The sequence below is a fragment of the Lygodium microphyllum genome, chromosome 13 (assembly GCF_053477565.2).
Source record: "Lygodium microphyllum isolate KBCC chromosome 13, Lygodium_microphyllum_v1.1.10, whole genome shotgun sequence".
NCBI classification, from domain to species: Eukaryota; Viridiplantae; Streptophyta; class Polypodiopsida; order Schizaeales; family Lygodiaceae; genus Lygodium; species Lygodium microphyllum.
In genome coordinates this window covers 25,122,545-25,142,961 of record NC_141147.1, presented here as the reverse complement: position 1 = coordinate 25,142,961, position 20,417 = coordinate 25,122,545, and the positions used below count along the sequence as shown (strand labels likewise).

Sequence of the window (20,417 nt, the reverse complement as noted above, 5' to 3'; positions counted from 1 at the left end):
CGATTGCTTGTCTGGTTATGATTGCCTATGGCATTGAATGAGTAGCTTGGCGACCATTCTACGAGCCTTGGCACAACTTCTCAATACCCTAGGCCACCTCTTCTATCCTTGATATCAATTTTTGATGCTATGGCTAGGCTTTCCTCCAAGATGCAGTGGGATAAAGCAAAGAGGACGCCCAATGATTTTTTATGGATCTACAACACAACTTACGTATCTTTCCTTGAATGAAGGGATTTGGTTCACTAGTAATACTCAATTTCTGAAGACTTTCCAAATGTTGCTTTGCGACTATTTGCCTCATATCGATCCTAATCCAACGAAGTAAAGCATGCACCCTGCCCTTGCATTTGCCAGAATGGTAAAGTTTTCCTCGTGAGGACAGAAGTTAAGCTGCACATTCAAAACAGGCTATGGCTCTACTTGGTAGCTCTTGGAAGGAAGAACAGCTTTTTCAGAGTTGTCAGGGAGCTGCTTATTAAGCAGACTACATCTCTTTCGATGTTGTAAATATAATTGTAATTGTCTTTCGCATTTCACACAACAAGCTAATGTTTCAATTTGTTTAGGCCATGTTTTCTAACATCCCCCCCCGGGTTTGTAGCAGTCAATAATATTTTCCAACCTCTCCTAGGCGGGTAATATCCAAACACGCCTTCCAAGGGTCACAAATTTCAAACAAATCAGTTTTGTTAGATAAACGTAAACGAAATAACATTTGAAGCCTTGCAAGCTGCACCCACAATTTGTCTCGCACTCATCAACCAAGCATAAGTATACTGTATGCTGCTCTCCTGTTTGATATCAGCAGAGGCATGAAAAGCAACCAGTTATTGCTGCAACCCTTGTCTGTTCGTGAGCACAGTATAAGCTCTCAATGCCACCAAAATGGTATACATGGTATGAAAAGCAACCAGTGGTTAGTATACATGTATGGAAAAACTTGTCATCTCATATGATACACTGGGAAGGACAGGTGCTGTTGTACATGTGCAACATTGGAAGCCAAGAGCTGACTGGGGCTCTTGTTCTGCATAAGCTCCGTTGTGACCCTGCACAAGATCCCCATTCATGGCTTGAAATTAGCATACCGTTACCATGGCTGGAAATTATAGCAACTGGCAAATCTGATTGCTGCTTCTAGTTCATAGTGTTAGCATGTATACCTTGATAAAATCTGTTCTTGTACCGGCCTTGGCTGGAAGCCTGGTTTACTAGGATAAAACGCTGTATTCTCAGCCTGAGTTTATATCATTGAGACCCCCCACAACAAAATCAAACCATTATAATACAACACCATTTGACATATTAACAATACCTTCAGTAGCTACCACAATACAAGCTTAACCACTTACGTGCCAAAAAGGATCAAACTTTGCCCTTGCAGCTAGACCATAGCACTGTACAGCTGTTTGAGGCTCATAATCATTAAGTTTCAATCTCTCCAAGTGCTGCAAATAAAAGACACTGCAAATCCATTAAGACAAGAAGCAAAAATCTCACATCGCACTGGAATAACAAAATTTAAACCATATTTACCTTCTTGTTAGCCTGTTCCTGTTGTACAATTTGTGCTTCTGCTCCAAATCCAAACTGCTGGATTTCCATTAGTGGCTTTCTGACTCTTTGCTGGGACATGGGAACACTGAACAACAAACAGTTGTAATGGCTGTAAGTGGTGCAGATCGAATGGCAGTCAGCACATAAAGACATCAACAAAAATGAAACGATGTACATACTCATATGTTTGGGGAGCATGCCGAGTATGGTCACGTATGTTGTTTAGGCCTGCTTCAATTTGTGCATACCCCTCCACTGAGCGTTGCTTTTCCTGGGCATACCAAACCAATAACTCGTTATTTGGCTGAAACAAATTGAGCACATCATGGAAAGTAGGCTAACAAAATTGAGAGACGTACAAAAAGAACTCCAGAAGACTGCATCCAATCACTAGTCTTGCATCTTCTTTCTTGATACTCGCCTACCTCCTTCAGATACCTGTTATTATGTTGAATCCGATTTGGTGCTGGTTCCTAGATTAATGAGACATTGGTTAGATTATGCGGAATGATTTTCGAAAGGTCCATCACCCTTCATCACTTTTCACCCACACAAACTAACCACAGAACTACCTACCTTTGACCGTTTCAGAACACTAGATTGTTCTTAAATTACAGGAAAAATGGTCCTATTTTTATCCACCCAAATATCTCAACTAATGATTCTGTCTCTCCAAACAGTTATAAGAAGCCATAGTTCTAGCATGAATTTGTTGCTTCCAAACCAGATGTATACCACCTTGTTTCCAATTTCCAGGATAGCACTGTGATACTGAGCACGCTCATCAGTTGCAAAATGGAATTCCTGCAACAAGTTCAAGAAAATCATCAGCACTGTAGTGGAAACTGCATGGAACTCCTGTAAAAGTAACAGTTTGTCCATAACATAAAATATTGCCTTGGGTACAGTGGCCTGCCGTTTTGGAACAGGGAATATCCCCACATCACCTCTGCTAGAAAATATCTGCATTAACAGACAGATGTCAAAATACTGGTAAATATCAGTGCCACATTTTCTCATCTCATGAACATCTTACTCTCTTATTAAGTGGCCGGGCCTTGAACTTGGGCATTCTTGCTAGCTCTTCTTGCTCTATTTCACTTGTGCTCTTCATCCTGCAGATGAAAAACTGTATTACATTAACACTCTCCTGCATTAAGTCATGCAAAAAGTAAGTATCTAATCACCATGCTTAAGCAGCCATAAAGTATAGAAAAGTATCCTACTTGCATGGACGAGTACGAGCAGCAGTGTGGAGGTGGAACTCTCTATTTGATGTAACACAGTTTCCTCTAGCATTTAAGACCTGGAAAAGTTTAAAATGCAGATAATTATGCCAGCTGCATATGGAATTACCTTGTGCATTTCAAAGCAATTGGAGTTCTAAAAAGGGTGGACATGGGAAGTTATTGGGTGTAACAGTACACTTTTCTCTGGCACTTTTCACGAATCACAACACTTGCAGCTGAACATACATTTACTGTGATTGGTTCAAACAAGTTGTATCAGAAAGGATGGCTAAAACTGATACCTCCGTTGCCGGCAAAGGGGGTTGATGCATCAAGGCCCTTTCCATAGTCCTCAAATTAAATGTCTATTGACAAGCCATAATTCAGAACACTCCATCAAAAAGAAATAGCCAAGGGCTTCAAAAAAGCAAAGCACACTTGAAGAATGAAAACGACCTGAAATTCAGGCAGCTGTGGGGTGCTTCGTGGTAGCATTGGTAATGTTGGACCTTCCAGAATCTGCCATGTTACAGAGAAATATAGCAATAAATGATCTGAGAACACTGCGTACGGAAAACGGCTTGCTTTGTTTCACACTTTCGCAAATGAATTTATGCATATCCAACCAAACCCATTCAATCATGTCATGCAAAAGGATTTTACCCTCTTATTCAAAGGACGAGCTTTGAATTTTGGCAGATTTGCTAGCAACTCCTCTTCTTGTTCAGCAAAACTTTTGACCCTGCATGAACACTAGCATTTTGACTAATAGTTCTATCTTCAAAGGAAGGCTAAAAGATTTGAACAAGCTCACTAACGTTGGAGGCCGTGCTCTTAATGATGTCCCAAGCATCGGCTCTTTAGGGTGTGTCAACCTCAACCTTCGTCCTGCAGCTTTACCCTGAAACATCAACAATTCCAGCTTTGGGGTGTGTCAAACCTCAGCCTTTGTGCTGTGCTGGAACACTCTCTCTCTCTCTCTCTCTTTTTTTTTTTCGTAAAACCCATGCGTGCAGTGTGGAACTGTTATAAAACTTCAGTTCAGGACAGATGTGTGAGCCTTGTACATATCCTCGTCATATGGGGCACCACATTGGCCATGGACAGCTTCTTTCTCGCTGGGTGGGATGATCCTCTCACTAATCCTCTTGGGCCTCACTCTACCACTGCCAATATATGACTCACTCCATCAGTCTCATATCACATTGCATCATCTGGAGAGGGAGACTAGAGGCACTGCTTTGTCATACTGTGTGCTGGTAGCCTGGAGGTATTGCATTATTCTCATGCTTTCATTTATGGATCCCATTGCCCATTCATAATGCACTGTTGAGTCCTTGTGTTCTTTGTTCTCACTATTCTTTGTGTCAATGTTGTGCTTTGTGTTTTCCCGCTTGTTTCAGTTGCGCTTACTCACATGATAGCTATATCTCTGGATCTGGGTGTCCTCTTTGCTTTGTTTTCACTGACTGCAGTCTGACTTGCCATGTTTTCCTGTCAAGCGCGGCCTGTCCTCAACTGGCCAACTCGATGATGAGGCTGGGCAACCTGTATTCTGCCCCGAATCCGGTGCTGTACCCTGCATTTTGGGCTGCTACACCCTTGTATAGGCTGGATTTTCTGTTGTTTGCTGGTTTTCCAACCCCGTTAACCTTGTAAGTTGTATTTTAGGCTGGACTGCACATTTCACTGTTTTAAACGGCTTGTTTGCTGTTGGGGACTGTTGAAACTCTTGTTTGGGCTAACAATCCTTAGCATGCAAAGGAATAACCCTGGCTACCAAAGACTTACAATAAAAGGAGCAATTACAATCTACATACAAATATAGAATAGGATGCAAGGTAGATGTTTCACGACTACTTATCTTCTCCATAATAGACAAATTTTCACTTGGCAATCTACCACATGAATAAAGAGCTAGCTTTTGCACTCAAATCTTAGATGATAAAAACTCCTAGAACATTGTCTTCTTTAACTCTTTTGTGACTTGCTATTCAAGGAGAAACATGCTAGATTTCTTCATATATTTCGTTCATATATTTACAAAAAGTTCTTCACAAAGTTCTGCTTTCCTTTCCATGGACTGAAAGTCTTCACTACTTTACAAAAGATGAGCATTATTGCAAAAGGTTCTTAACTCCTCTCAATGACTCCCATACCTTCATAGCCTAGCTATATTTCTGCATATATTTCGTTCATATATTTACAAAAAGTTCTTCACAAAGTTCTACTTTCCTTTCCATGGACTGAAAGTCTTCACTACTTTACAAAAGATGAGCATTATTGCAAAAGGTTCTTAACTCCTCTCAATGACTCCCATACCTTCATAGCCTAGCTATCTTTTGCACTCAAATCTTAGATGATAATAACTCCTAGAGCATTGTCTTCTTTAACTCTTTTGTGACTTGCTATTTAAGGAGAAACATGGTAGTTTTCTTCACATATTTCGTTCATAAATTTACAAAAAGTTCTTCACAAAGTTCTACTTTCCTTTCCATGGACTGAAAGTCTTCACTACTTTACAAAAGATGAGCATTATTGCAAAAGGTTCTTAGCTCCTCTCAATGACTCCCATACCTTCATAGCCTAGCTATCTTTTGCACTCAAATATTAGATGATAATAACTCCTAGAACATTGTCTTCTTTAACTCTTTTGTGACTTGCTATTTAAGGAGAAACATGCTAGATTTCTTCACATATTTCGTTCATAAATTTACAAAATGTCCTTCACAAAGTTCTACTTTCCTTTCCCTGGACTGAAAGTCTTCACTACTTTACAAAAGACGAGCATTATTGCAAAACGTTCTTAACTCCTCTCAATGATTCCCATACATTCATAGCCTAGCAAGGGAAAATACTGAACATCTTTCTTGCCTTGAGAAAACATACCTGCATTGAAGGTTGAGGATGAAAGGAACCTGATATGTTCAGTTGAAACCTTTGAACCATCTCAGCAATGGATCTGAAGGGTGAGTTTGAGCAATCAACCTACAGGTACTAAAACAAGGATAGGTAAATACGCTAGCATTAAAAGGCTTGACATATGGGAAATATGGCTAGAAATGCTCATCTAGTACTGGAAGTGCTCAGATACCCGTGTGACACTGCTGCATTGCCCAGTTTCTTTGTAGATCTGTGCACGCTTCTCTGTATTGAAGTGGAACTCTTGTGGAACAGTCAAAACTGGTAAATGCCTGGGGGGTGGCAATGCGGGCTTTTTGTCCCAGATCTGTTTGTAGAGAAGATGTTATGTGAGAGCCAGACAAAATAAACCCTGAAATAAGGCAAGTTTAAATGGTCACCTGACAAGAACGGCCACCTTCAAGCTTCTGACGTTTATTAGCCTGTCTAGTAGCCGACGAATCTATTTTCTGGCATGGAGCTAAGCATCTCTTTGCATTATTTATTTTGCCACTGTCACCAATACAAAATGAAACAGTATTTAAACACCCAGTATGCAAAGCAATAAGAGGATATAACAACAGTCGATCATTGAAGACACTTGCTAAGTTAGTATTTAAACACCACCTGTGCCAAGCAATATGATGATGTAATGGCAAACAAACATTGAAGGCAGTTGCTGATCATGGGAAGAATGCAGCACCAGACCTTGGTAACGGTAACTGGGAATTTCTGCCAGTAATTGAAGCATTTACAGCCAGCTTCTGCACATTTGAATGATTCTGCTTTAGGGGAAGGTTGACTGCAGTATAGTCTTGTTTGGCACTTTTCAACTCCACAAAACGTTGAGAAACTTGGTCTCTGGGAGTACAAGGATCTTCCTTTGCTGCAAGGCCTGTTTGAACTGCAAATTCCACAACTGTTTATTAGGTACTTTGTTAAGTGTCTGCTCAGATAAAAACCTTCAAACAGAGCCTTTGCTATAAATATCCACCCACCTTGCACCACTGAAGAATTGGTCGTATCTTTAAGAGCTGTGCATGTCGTATCACAAATTGGAGAGCTGTTGGACAACAATATTCTTCTTTAAAGAAGGGCCTTGACATTAACAAAGAGACACAAATTCAAGGACAAATCCAATAGAGCAGGAAGAGCTACAGCGAAAGGCTTTAATTTCAGATGGTGCAGGTTATCGTGTACCTTGTAGCTTCAATAAGACCCTTGTCAGGAACCTCTGGTGATACACGGGCCACAAGCTGCCAGCAAAAGAAAGAGCTGGTAAAAGAAGATCATCAAGCACAGTGCTTTAGGTTTAGAGGCAGGCCTGCATGTCTCACCTTTTGCACAGCAATGTACTCCTCCAGGCTGCACCCCTTCGACAATTCACTTACAGATTTCACCTTCCCCACATGAGCTGCCAGGACCAAAATTTGCACATTACTTCAGGTATCCCACTGTGCACTATTGCAGACTATTAACCTGGATAAACATGGCATAGGTCACTGTCCGAATCAACAATGCAGCCGCTCTTGTACTTACGAGATTCTGCGTAGCTGAAGTTAGGCTGAAACCATGTCTCGGCAGCTGCTGCCTCTTCCTCTGTCTCTCCCTTACAGAAATCAAAGTACCGTGGGGCCGAAAACTCATACTTCCAATCGATGCAGAATTCTGCTGCATTAGCCTTGTCTTCATTGCATTCCGAATCCATGATATCTACCCCCAAGTCAGGGTCAACAGAACTGCTTTGCCACTAAACCACGTACGACAGCAACTTATGGAGAATGAGTGGGTAAGCCACATGAACCATCTGCAAGAGAGAAACGAAAAGCCCTGTGTGCAACCCTAATCGGGTCACAGAATCCCTAAGAACCTGACGATCGATAGGCCGAATTTGCGAAGCACTGAGAGATGATCAAGCGTCGGGCATGAACCTACTCTGTGAGAAGGCCAACCAGGCACATCTTGATTTCTTGGTCCTCCCTCCTCCTGCTCCTACAAAATGCGGAACAGTGGATACCTGACCAGAGGAAAGAAAGGAAATTTGAGGAGAAGAAGAAGAAGAAAAGGAAGAAGAAGAGACCAATGCAGTCATGTCGAAAGGACTGGAATTTGAAAAAAGGAGTTTCTGTCTTTTTTTATTTTATGTTCTTTGCTCTATAACCCCTTCCATGTCCGCCTTTTCAAATTTCGAACGTTAGAAACAACCCCCCCCCCCCCCCCAAAATAGCACATATTAGACTAAGGTGCACTATTGTACATAATAAGAAGATTTACAAGTTCCACTCCTCATAAAAACTCCTTGGATTATAAGATAGTTAAAAGGGAGGCAAGATTGCAGGATTCTCGAGGATCGGGAGAACTCAGCATACAACAAGAAAGTTTATGCACTCTCATCTCTTGCATGTCTAACTACCCCATAAATGTGCATGCTAAGGAAGAGGTTGGGGATGAGAATGTGCAACAAGGCACTAGCAAGCCCAAAGTTTCAAAGCTACCCGTTGATGGGAGCATACATGTCAAGTATTATGCTATGCAACTAAAAGAAAAAAAGTTTGGTGTCCAAGTGGTGTTGCATGCATTGGCTGCCTACATGCAAAAGATCAACAACTCCAAAAGACAAGCCCTATCAGTGATGCCTAAACAAGTCTATAAGCTTGTTGTTGATCTTTCTAACAATGCACTCTCTAGAAGGTATTATGACTTTTCTATAGCAAGGCTCTTCATATTCTTCACCGAGTGCATTCCTACAAAAGAGGAGATTTATTGATGGATTACTAGCACTTATTGGGTTCATTACATCTTGATCTATTTCCAATTTGTTGTTGGGAAAGGTCTTTTGCAAATATTGCTTGAGTTACATGGCAAAAGGATTTGGTATGTTCTTCTCGAATATAGTGGAACTTGATCCATAGCCTCCCTTTGATTGTTGTTTTCTGCCCAAATGATGTGTTTCCATGGATTGCTCTGTATGGGTTTCATTTCTAAAGTTCATGTCTTATTTGAAGTGGAGATTCTATGGGCTACTACAACATCCTTTGTCAAGGTTCTTTGTATTCATTCATTGTCTTTAAATCAAAAGGGGGAAAGGAGGGCATGCATATTGTGGGATTGAAGGGTTGGAGCCTCTTGAGGTCCTTGAAATACAAAACAATAGAGAGTTAAAATTTTGTGTGACATTCACTTTGTTGAGTTCCATGATGCATGTTATGTCCATCATGAAACAAGGCACTTTGCTTTGGTTTTTCCTTAAAAACTACAAAACAAGAGGAAGATAGGAAGATGTAGGACAAAGAGAGGAAGAAAGAGTTGATGAATAGAAGAAATGGGATAAATAGGAGGATGAGCCAGCCAAAGAAAAGAAGACTCATACAAGTTGGCTCAATTTGGTTATTGAATCTGATAAGGCAACAGGTAATTCTCATGTTGTTATGGACAGAGGGAAAGGAAGAGCAAATCAAAAGGTAGAAAACGATGAGATGTAGGCCCTCTTACCTTGATAGCAACAAAGATAGATGTAAGAAGGAGGTTAATAATGATAGGAGCAAAGAAAACATATCACCAGATGGAATGCAAGATAAGAATGTGAAGGGAAGAATGGTAGGATGTAACTCAAAAAGATGGGGCACTAGGATCAAACCTTCATCAATACCTTGAGCAATTTGAAGGTTTGCAGATTGAACTATGAAGGGTGGTGTATGGATAAGGCATCAAAGAAGTTATCATGGAGGGTACATGGTATATGTGATTAGAGAGGAGTTGACTAGCAAACTTGATATTGTTGAGAAAAATAAAACATGATGTCCTCAATTTTCAAGAAGGTAAGTTAAGGTATGAACCTCTTTTGAATGTAGAATAGTTGGGATATGAGTGTTTTGTTGACATGCAAAGTAGAGTTAGAGGCAGTCGTAAGTGAAATTATTTTTGTATCCCATACTTGGAATGCAAAATGAACTGTTCGAACTCAATGAATGATAGCCATCATCTTGTTGATGATATCTCCTTTGTGTAGTAGTAGATTCAGATAACCTTCACCTAGCATGATTGCCATGTGGATAGTATCTAGATCACTTTTATGTCTATCATGAAGGAAGTTCTGAAATCATCATGAATTCATCACTCTACTAACTCCCTAGATCTATGAGGGGGCAAGTCTCGCCATAGCTAGTGTCATATGCTAGTCCCAAAATACCCAAGGAATTATGGCCACAGCCCCCTAGTTCATTAGCATCTCCTAGCCTATTACATGTCCCCATGGAAAGACCTCTCATATCTAGTGCCAATCCTAGCAATCCAAAGTAGAAAAATCTAGCTCCCTTAGTGCAGAGTCCACACAACTATCTTGGGGGAGGCATATTGTGTTCAATCATAGGTTTAACCTATATTTAAGTATTTCTCTTTTTAGAGAAACCACAAACAAATGTTCAAGCAATCTTTCAATGTGATAAGCAAATGCTCTTATATATAAGTGCTTGCCCATATAGGTTCTGAGATTACAAACATGGGTTCTATAGTATTGAATCATTAATTTAGGGTCTTTCTTAATTGAGTTAGCCCCATCTAGGCAACAATGATACCTTGTTTTGAGTATCAAGGTCTATTCACTAAGGATCAATCCCTATGCCTTTGGCCCTAATAAGACACTTATCTATCCTAGTAATGTTGTTTTAAATATATCTTCATAATTAGATCTCCCATAGCCCATTGTTATTAAAGATGCAATTGAATTGTCTAAATTCATAATTCTTTCCTGGTAGAAAATTATAAATTTATTTAAGACTGTATGCGTGGACTAAGATGCTATCACTCATGAGAGGATCATTCCAATTGAAGTTGCTCCTAAGCACCTAGTGTTGTCCTTCTACTCAACCACTTGGGTGTCCACAAGAATCCTAGATTGCCTAGTAGCTCACGAGACTATTCTTCTACGGTGTCAAATTCCATACATGGCAAACTAGGACTCTATACATGGTAAACTAATCTTGATGAAGAAAGGCTTGTGGTCAATCACAAGTGGTCAAGAGAAGAAACCAAGGGAAGCTGCACTTTTAGTCATATGGGATAAAAATGATGAAGCTATTATCAAGCTCAAACTTGATGGCAACTACATTCATCATGTTGATGATTGTGAAACCTCTCACGCGACATGGGATCGATTAGAAACCCTGTTTGGAGCTCATTCAAAATCCTCCAAATATGGCTTACTGATTGAATTTTTGAGGCTTGATATGAAAAGTAATACCTCACTTGCAACTCATTTGAATTATATGGAAAGCTTGTTGACACAACTTGCAGGAATCAACTTGAAGACGGATGAAGACATTTGCATTGGAGTGCTTCTCAAGAGTCTTCCACCCGAGTTTGATAATGTGTCTACCACATTAATCAACATGCCAAAGCCAAAGCTTGTGGATATCAAAGCCTCTCCTGGAAGAGGAAAAGAAGATCAAGAGCAAGGGAGAAACAAACATCCCAAGAGGAGACCAACAACTCCTCTATGTGAAAGAGAAGAAGAGCATAGTATGTGACTTTTGTAAGAAAACTTGGCATATTGAGAAATTTTGCTATACTAAGAAAAGGTCTCAAAGAGTATATCTTGCTACAGTCAAAGAAGATGCAGACAACAATAAAGAAGAAGAAGAAGAAGAGCCCGAAGAACAAAAGGATAGGACTCACCAATCCCTCATTTGTAACTCATTTTTTGATAGAATTTTTAAAGTTAAAAATGTGGACTTGCCTAATGTTCCCACCATAAGCTCCTATACTCCTCATGTAACCTCTACACACTACAGCCTCTACACAGTTAGTGAGGACTTGTAACAGCCTCCAGCTTTGTATGGTTGGTTCTTTCCATGTCTACACTTAGCAAGGTTCTACTCATGACAGCCTCTCTATACTCAATGTCTTGCTTGGTTGTGATTGAGGAGGGGTGTTGAGAAATGTGCAATCACATCCGCCACAGCCTCTTTATAAGGAACAAACAAGGCAAATAAACACATTGCAAATAAAGCCTTAGACTAGGTCATGTATGCATTGTGTATTAAAACCACAATTGGTGAATACCACAGTCACTTTCCACCTTTCCTCACCTACCAATACCACCTATTGTAAGCCTATAAAAGACACTTATCCCCACACTCATTCTATCAGTCATTATCATTCAGTTGTACTTACATTATGCTTGGATAATATTAGTTGTTCTTCTTTGTCAATGCTTATGCTTCATTGTGATTGTCTATTTGCTCATCAGTGATCCTCCATAGCATGCATTCTCAATATATTTAACAGAAGCGTGTGGTCCCACACTTGAGGACTCAGTTGTGTACATGGGAGGTGCTGTGGGTGTCACTTAGGGAGACAAATCTAACCATAGGCGAGCACAAACTCCCCAAGTGTGTCCTGCCCTTGATGTGCCCTAAGTGTGAAGTGGGGGGGACAAGAAGGGCTAGGGGGTTAGGCACGAAGCCAGCTGACCAAGGCCACTGGACATGCCTAACCTGAGGATCCCTAGGTTCAGTGTTTGTGGCACTTTGATATACATGGAAAATCTCATTGTTTCTTTCCTTTTTCTTTGTGTGAGTCTTTGTTTGTTTGCTCTTTCTGTTTTTTTTTTTTTTAGATGCATTGGGAGGGGGCACGCTAGACATCATCCTAATGCTCTATAGTAGTTACATTCTGAGGGGGGCTAAGATATTTACCAAGGAATGCATGTCTTGGCATGGAGCCCTTTTCTCTTTTGACTATACTTGTTGTGGCCACAGAGGGGGCTTGGTTCCTACACTCATTCTTTCTTTCATTGATCTAATTTAGAGTCACACCTTTCTTCATGGATCAGCTCCAGTGGCTCCTATTGAGGCAGTTGCATTTGTTGTATTGGCTCCCCAAGCCCCTAGCAAGGAGAGTTCATGTGAGGTTTAGCAGGTTGAGATTAGGGGAGCACATTGCTCTTCTACTCCCTAGCCAGTGTTACGCTTAGGTGTCATGGCATGGAGTCCATGTTGCAACGATGCTCTTCTACTCCCTAGCCAGTGTTACGCTTAGGTGTCATGGCATGGAGTCCATGTTGCAACGATGTGCCAGCTTGTAGGCTAAATCTTTGATTTCATCTTCATTAGAGTAATCTCCTCCTCCCTTTTGCCTTAGTTGTTCTTCCTCCTCTTCTGGCATTTGCTTGTGCTCTTCTTCTAATCTCTTTGATTCCTCCTCCACACACGTACAAGTCATATGCTTCAACCACCATAATGAACAATTGCAACTCAAAGAGACATCACTTATCTAAATCCAATGGTGTTGACTTCGATGCATATCACTTGTGCTTGATTATCATTGCTTGTGTGTGTGTTGGCTTTGCTTTTTTGGTATTATCTATACACAGTCACAAAACTCATTGTTTATTTATGTACGCGTTTATGAATCCATGCCAGTTTATGAGGATAAAAACTAATTGTAGAACTCATGATTGTACTAAAGTGTGATAGACACATCTAGGAATCATGGCAGCCTACTCAATTAACAACACATGTTTTGCAACATCGAGCAGCATGGTACCTTGTCCGAGTCTACTTGCAACATGTAGCTCCTCCTCAGTGAGAATTTTATCAATCAGAGAGTTTTCTTGGCTAGTTTCGGCTAAGTCCATACCCCAAATAGTAGTTAGTACTCGAAAGGAAGTTGACGCCACATAGGTTGGGTCTCTTTGAGACCAACATTTGGCTAGTCGCTCCTCTGAGACCTGTCATAATCTGGGCTCCAAGTTCCTATTGTAGCACGGTTTTCAAATCAACATTTTTCAAATTGACTTTGACCCTCTGATTGTCACTTTAGTTGCTCTATCTCTAAGAGATTTGGTTGGCAAAGTGCATCGTTGAATGTCACAGTTAAGCGTAGTTCGTCGGCCTCCTTTCAAAGATGAGTTGCATGTGTTCATGTAGGAGCTTGTCATAGTGCCAACAATTGCCCTTCCTTACTCCTTAGAGGGAGATCCTACACATCTTGGTGTAGTACACCAACATGATACAAACCTAAAGGAGGCGCCCCTCCAGCTAAATGTCGTGGCCCCAATGCAGCTCCCCTATACCTCGGGGATTGGCCCCAAGATGTGCTGCTCTAACATAAAGCACATACGAACACACTCTGCTCTTATTTATTTTAAATATTCCAGGATATAAATTTCTTCACTTGACAATTTTCCAAAGATTCGATCATCTAGTCTACAACTCGGGTTTCCTCACAACTCAACGTAGGTCAAGTATTTGGCAATCAATCGCTATGCATCCAGGAGTTACCATATGATATGCATAACGAAATTGTGGATGACACACCTCGTGCTCAAGCATTTTATGCTTTAAAAAACAGCAACATGAGGTGCAAAAACAATCCTTTAATGCTTTCCAAGCTACTCGTAATTGTGGCATTGCTAGAGACTAGCACCGACTTTCCTCATGCTACTAGTGTCTCTTAAATTTAAATGGTGATCGGCATGTATGCTATGTATAATCAAATGAATCAGAATTTAAAACATTTTCAGCAATCACTCACTTTTACAACCCCCCTTTCCTCCTACCATTTAGGTTTTGCATTCGTTGGATAGGTGTAACATTCATTTTTGTATAGTTTTTCATGTAAATTTTGATAAAAACCATACTCTAACATAGAAACATGGTCCATCCTTATTATACATTCACGAACATAAAATATATTTTTGCCTAATTTTTTAGGTGCAAAAACTAAAAAATTTCCTATTTTTCCTCATTTAATTGTTCATAAAAATGTGTTATTTTTTTTATTTATGTTTCTTGACTGATCATATTGACTAATTATTGGTTTTTATCAGTTTTTAATCCCATATGAACCTCATTCCCCATCCCGAAATGAAAGAAACCCTCATTTTTTCTCTTAAAAGACGTATTTCAAGAATTAAATTATTTATTATGATTATGTATGAGTACGGGTTCTGCATTTTATCATGTGCAACCCTCAAACATACTTCAAACGTGATTCATACAAATTTTCTTCCCATGCGCACATCATTTAAGCCATCAAACATCAAAACAATGAAATTTTCTTTGTAAAAAAATGAGCATACTACTTATTTGCATGTTGCGTGTTATTAAAAATGGTTTTGGGGCAGCCCATAGACCCATCATTGATTCCTCAGCATTGCTTGACATTGCCTCTCAACATCCTTTTGATCTTGTAACAATCTGGTCCATGTCGGACAAGCATTCTTCATCCCCTCTTCTTCTTGATTCTTTGCATGTGATTAGCCCCTTAGAGGAGAGAGGAGGAGGAGAGAGAAAGACTGATTTTTTTACTCTTCATCCAACAGCCATTGTGTTAGTGGAGATGGGTGTCGGAGAGCAAAAAATGCTAAAGTTCATTGCATTTGTCTAATTCATGGCTTACTCACAGGCTGTCGTAGCCCCTCTCCATCAAATTGGTGCAAAAATGGGGGGTGTCAATTGCATGATGTCACCATTTCTAAACCCCCCCTCCCAAATTTTCGATTTTTAATTGGGGGCCTTTGGCCCCCCCAAAAAGACATGCCCAAAATTTCGTGAACTTTGGCCATTTTAACCTTCAACCCATTCGGCTTCCCATCTAGCTCGTCTGACGTCGGAATCAAGTTATGAAAAATCTTGCCAATTCGTCATCTTGAGGTCCCAAACTGCGATCACTTGCTTTCACTCAATCTGGCACCTGGAGAAATTATGAAAAATGTGCAATCGCTACTTGATCCATCTTAAAAAGCGCTTTTCAAATCGTGTCTTCCACTGCTGCTAAAAATTGATAAATCTGCCTCTTCCGCTTCCAATGAGCTTGGGTTTTCGCCTTAAATTAAAATAATTTGGCACATTTTTGTTGCTTTTTAGGTCCAAGAATCCATCTCTCACCCACTGTCGTAAGCATATCATTTCCATGAGCCAAGAGCTCTACTTGAATACAATCCTCTCCATCACTATGTCACCCACTAAAAGCATTGTGGAGATAAAAGCAAAACTCTCATTAGCCATATCCTCTCTATAGCATGATTTTGGCCACAAAATTAAAGTATCCATCTAGGAGCAAGCCAAACAATGTTTGATGAAACATCTCAAATGCACAAGTTGTGAGGACCAAGAACTCAAAGATGTGGGATTCTAGATGACCACATCCTCATAGATACCATTGACATCAAATATCCATCTGAGAAGAATTGAAATAGACACAAACGGAAGGGAAATAGGCACAAGATGTGGAGTTTCATTCCATCTTCTTCTTCATTCTTCATTCTCTTCTTCTTCCACTCTCCACATTGCACAAGGAGTATCTCACAATGTGGATATATACTATTTGACCTTTAAATCACTTGATACACAATCTTACTTTATTTCATGCACACATAGGACATAGGCTTAACCTATGACATATTTCTCAATACTCACCCTCAAGCTTAGAATGATCTTGTAAACATAGTACTCCAAGTCCACTTCTAAAATACTCAAACTTATTTTTACCTAATGCTTTGGTAATAAAGATATACATGATTTGGTCATTGGTTTTGACATTACCAAGTCTATCTCCCCATCCATGAGTTTCTCTCTAATAAAGTGTTAGTGTATTTGTTCTTTCATAATAGAGTGGTTCTTGTTGCAAGCATATTGCTATTAGCATTATCACAATATGCGATAACTACACCATTTATCTCAATCCCCATGTCACATACATAGAAGTAGTCTCAACCATGTTTGCTCGCTCATCACAAGCTACCAATGCTACTCCTCTATCTTTGCTTTAGTGCTTGATAATGCTAATACATGTTGTTTCTTGCTACTCCAACTCACCATGGCTGAACCAAATGAGAAATCGTATGCACTAGTAGATCTCCTATCTATAATACTTCCTACCTAGTCTTTTGTGTACCCAAACAAGGTAGGCTTGATTCCTTTGTCATAGAGCAACTCATAACTCATTGTCTTCTTCACATACCTCAACACCCTTCTTACAGCATCTTAAGTGTGATTTGCATGGCTTTTGCATAAACCAACTTATCTCTCCAACTACATAACTTAAATCTAGACTTGTTATGGTTAAGTTGATTAGACTACCAGCCATCTTCTTAAACATAGCAATGTCTTTAACATACTATCATTATCAATCATCTTCATGTTTTGGTCTAATGGTGTATCAACTAGCTTGCATGCAATCATCCCATTCATCTCCAACATTTCCAAGATTATTGTCTTTGCAACAACCAAATTCCATTTGGCATATCTATTATTTATATGCCCAATAAGTATCTTAGCAGTCTAAGGTCCTTAATGTTAAACTCTTTGTGTAATCCATGCTTTACTTCTACAATCTCTTTCTCAAGAGTACATGTTATTATGTGATCATCAGTATAGATTACCACAACCACAATACCATCCTCAAAATGTTTGACATAAAGAGAATAATTTGTCATACTTTGCTTGAAATCCATGCCACATAGAAACATGCTAATCTTGTTACACCCAGCTCTAGGTGCTTGCTTTAATCCATACAATGCCTTATTTAGATCGCCTACATAATGGAAATACTATGGGTATACATACCCTTGTGGCTACTCCATGTACACTTTCTCTTCCAATGTACCATTCAAGAATACATTCTTAACATCCATCTAGTATAGGTTCCAACAATAAATCAAAGCAAAGCTAACAATTGATCTAATTATAGTCATTTTTGCAACTGGACTGAATGTTTCCTCATTCTCCAATTCATAAGTCTAAGCATACCCTTTTGCAACCAGCCTTGCTTTATAGCTTTCAAGTGATCTGTCTAATTTACATTTGACCGTATATGTCCACTTGCAACCAATATCTTTCTTTCCAAAAGGTAGCCCAAGTCTTGTTCAAAGCATCAATTTCTTCATCCATTGCCTCTATCCAATATTTATTTTCAATTGCTTCATTAAAGCATGTTGGCTCTAAATGTTGTACATGAGTCTCCATTGTAAATCAATCTATCAATCGGATACCTTACTCTTTTTTATCCTCTCAATTGAGGTGCATTAGATGGTATCTCAACTACTCTTGCATGCAATGGTACATACTTTCTTGTATTTCTTATACCTGGAGTTTTAACATGAGGTTCCTAAACTCATCACTCATCTTCTAAACTTTCATAAATTGACCTTTTCTATTTTATAAGTTCAACCCTCTTTTGTGTGGTTCTCAATCTATCACTCCATGGGCTAACACTTCCACTGCTTTCTATATTGTCTTGTGGCCCAGATACATTCTCAATATGTTCACTTCCATGAATATTATTTACTACAATTTTCTTTACATAAACATTCTCATCATTGCTCTCATAAGCATCCATGCCAACTGTAACCTTAGGTTTATATCATGACTCATACTCATTGTTTCTCACATACATGCTTATGCGAACCTCTAAAGTAACACGATCATAGCAACTTATGTCCCTTCTTTCATTAGGATAGCTAAGAAAGATGCATTTAGCTACCATCTTTCTTCTCAAATCATCACAAACATGTGCATAACATACACAACTAAGCACCCTAAAGTACGTAATTGTAGGTTTTCTGCCATATATTTTCTCATAAGGTGACATATGATGCTTTGTTCATAATGTGAACTTTAATACTTTAGCCTAGTAAGTTAATGGCATATGCATTTGGTTCATCATGGCTCTAGAAACTTTAGCAATAATCTAAATTTTCCTCTCTACTACATCATTCTACCAATATTGGGACCTGAGTTGAAGTTGTAAAGATAATATTGCATTTGATTAATAGGTCTCTTAGCAAGACATTAGATGATAGAATTCCATGACAATCATGGTTTGGAAAGAGGCCTAGATATGATCACTTACATGTCTTTGGCTACGAGGCATTTATGCATGTATCTAGGGACAATTGGAGTAAGCCTAATCCTTAGTCCAAGAAAAAGTGTATCTTTCTTGGATATGGAGAGTTAGGAGAAACGGTCTCACTCATGTGATCATGAATCTAAGAAGGTATCATGTAACTATGATGTCATTTTTAATGAGGATAAGATGCACAAGTAGCCTATAAAAATAGTTGAGATCTATAGGGTAATGATCTAAGGGCATGGACAACCACTAGATGAACAATATATATGGCTTGTTCTACATGATACATGGCTTGAATACCTAGCTTTTATTGAGATGAGAGTGCCATAGATAGGTGAACAACCTCATATTTTATAGGATGGATAGGTGGGACAGCCACATGCTCTTATTGATCTAATTTTACAATGGTCTATGAGGGTTTTAAACCACATGATAGATACATTCCATCCCTAGAATATGTCATGGTTAGAGATTGTGGTGAGCCTTCTTGTTACACTAATGTTATGATTAGGGATGACAATCAAAGGTGGATTCTTTGGTGAATTTCCCCACTTGTGAGTTAGTTCCTTTCATACACTGCCTTGCAAGTGGGTCTACAAGTTGAAGATATCTCCGTTTAATACATTGCCTAAGTACAAGGCAAGATTGGTGGCAAAGAGATTCAAGTAAGAGAAGGGAATTGACTTTGATCTTCTCACTAGTAGTCAAGATGACTGCCCTTCATATGGTACTTACACTAGTTTCTAGAGGATATGGGGTTGGTTCAAATGGATTTAAAGACAACTTTCTTGCATGGAGACTTGCATGATCATACATAAGATACATAAGATCTTATATGGTTTGAAATAGGCTCCTAGGGAATAGTATGGTCACGAATTGGGAAAGCCACTAAAGTGACAAACCCCTAGCAAGAGAGCATTGTTTCTAATTGGTGCTTCTACTAAACAAAGTAAGGCCACATAAGCATCAAGGCAAAAGAATAATGAAGGACCTGAGGACCAACACTTAAGTGTTCAACAACAACCTCCTCTACCATCAAAGTCCTCATATATAAAACAAAAACCTGAATAAAAGCCACAAATACATAAAATTGTAGAGTCTAGATCTCACTCTTTGACATCAGATTATAGTTCCAATAGTGAGGAGGAGCCAATGAGACCTCGGACAAAGAAAATGGTTTGATTTATTAAAAATCCATGACAAGCTGGGGTACCTCTTCTTGCAGTTAAAGAGCCTTCAACAAAGGATGTCACACAAGAGTAGCCTATTCATGAATGGTGTTTATCATATCCTTCCCAAGGAAATCTCATTTTGTGCCTTGCAAGAAATCCTGGGTTGAAGATGTTGTCAATTGAGAAGCCAAAGCAATGTGGAAAGGTTATGTCATGTAATTATAAAGATCTAGATAGCTCCATGGTTTACTCGATAGTTTCTAATGGTTCAATGGTCCAAGATTTTGACTTGGATGAAACAAAATTAGTTAAAACTCAGTGTAGTGTAGGGCCTTTGAGAGATGAGATTCAACAAGAAGAGAACCTTATTGTGGCATTATCTTCTTTTATCCAAAGAAATGTACTATCACATGTTGTACCTGCATCTCAAAAGTCTACTCAAGCCAAAGAGACCTCTCATCCTACAGAAATCAAGACTAGTGGGAGAGAAGGTAGTGCCCCTATACAAAAGAAGAGGAGTCCACCAAGCCCAATACCTCCATCAAAGAAAAGACCACAAAAGAAATCTAAGAAACAAGTCGAACTTGAGCCAAGTACTAGTGTTGATTCTGAGGAAATTAAGGATGAGTCAGCTATTGAAGGAGAGAAACTCATAATGCCAGGTGGGGAGCTCGTATCAAGTATCTTACCTTTAGAACAA

The 20,417-nt window shown here is 39.3% G+C and overlaps 1 protein-coding gene across 3 annotated transcripts; it reads right to left on the bottom strand.

Moving 5' to 3' along the window:
* Positions 1-660: 660 nt before the first annotated feature.
* On the bottom strand, positions 661-7,782 carry LOC148026430 (protein TPX2-like). 3 transcript variants are annotated; one of them, XM_087690870.1, is made up of 23 exons: positions 7,626-7,781; positions 7,230-7,532; positions 7,028-7,104; positions 6,891-6,946; positions 6,689-6,753; positions 6,399-6,609; positions 6,092-6,203; positions 5,884-6,018; positions 5,679-5,777; positions 3,608-3,690; positions 3,453-3,531; positions 3,246-3,308; positions 3,092-3,154; positions 2,787-2,866; positions 2,597-2,675; positions 2,458-2,523; positions 2,299-2,364; positions 1,920-2,033; positions 1,740-1,831; positions 1,540-1,645; positions 1,356-1,451; positions 1,167-1,240; positions 661-1,052 (listed from the first exon to the last, which is right to left on the bottom strand). In XM_087690870.1, exons 2-23 carry the CDS (start codon positions 7,396-7,398, stop codon positions 947-949), a joined length of 2,091 nt encoding a protein of 696 aa, XP_087546996.1. In that variant the 5' UTR covers positions 7,399-7,532; positions 7,626-7,781; the 3' UTR covers positions 661-946. The 3 variants fall into 3 exon arrangements, with proteins under 3 accessions (XP_087546996.1, XP_087546995.1, XP_087546998.1); XM_087690869.1 differs by having other exon boundaries at positions 662-1,052; positions 7,230-7,782; XM_087690872.1 differs by having other exon boundaries at positions 666-1,052; positions 6,399-6,594; positions 7,230-7,781.
* Positions 7,783-20,417: the final 12,635 nt, after the last annotated feature.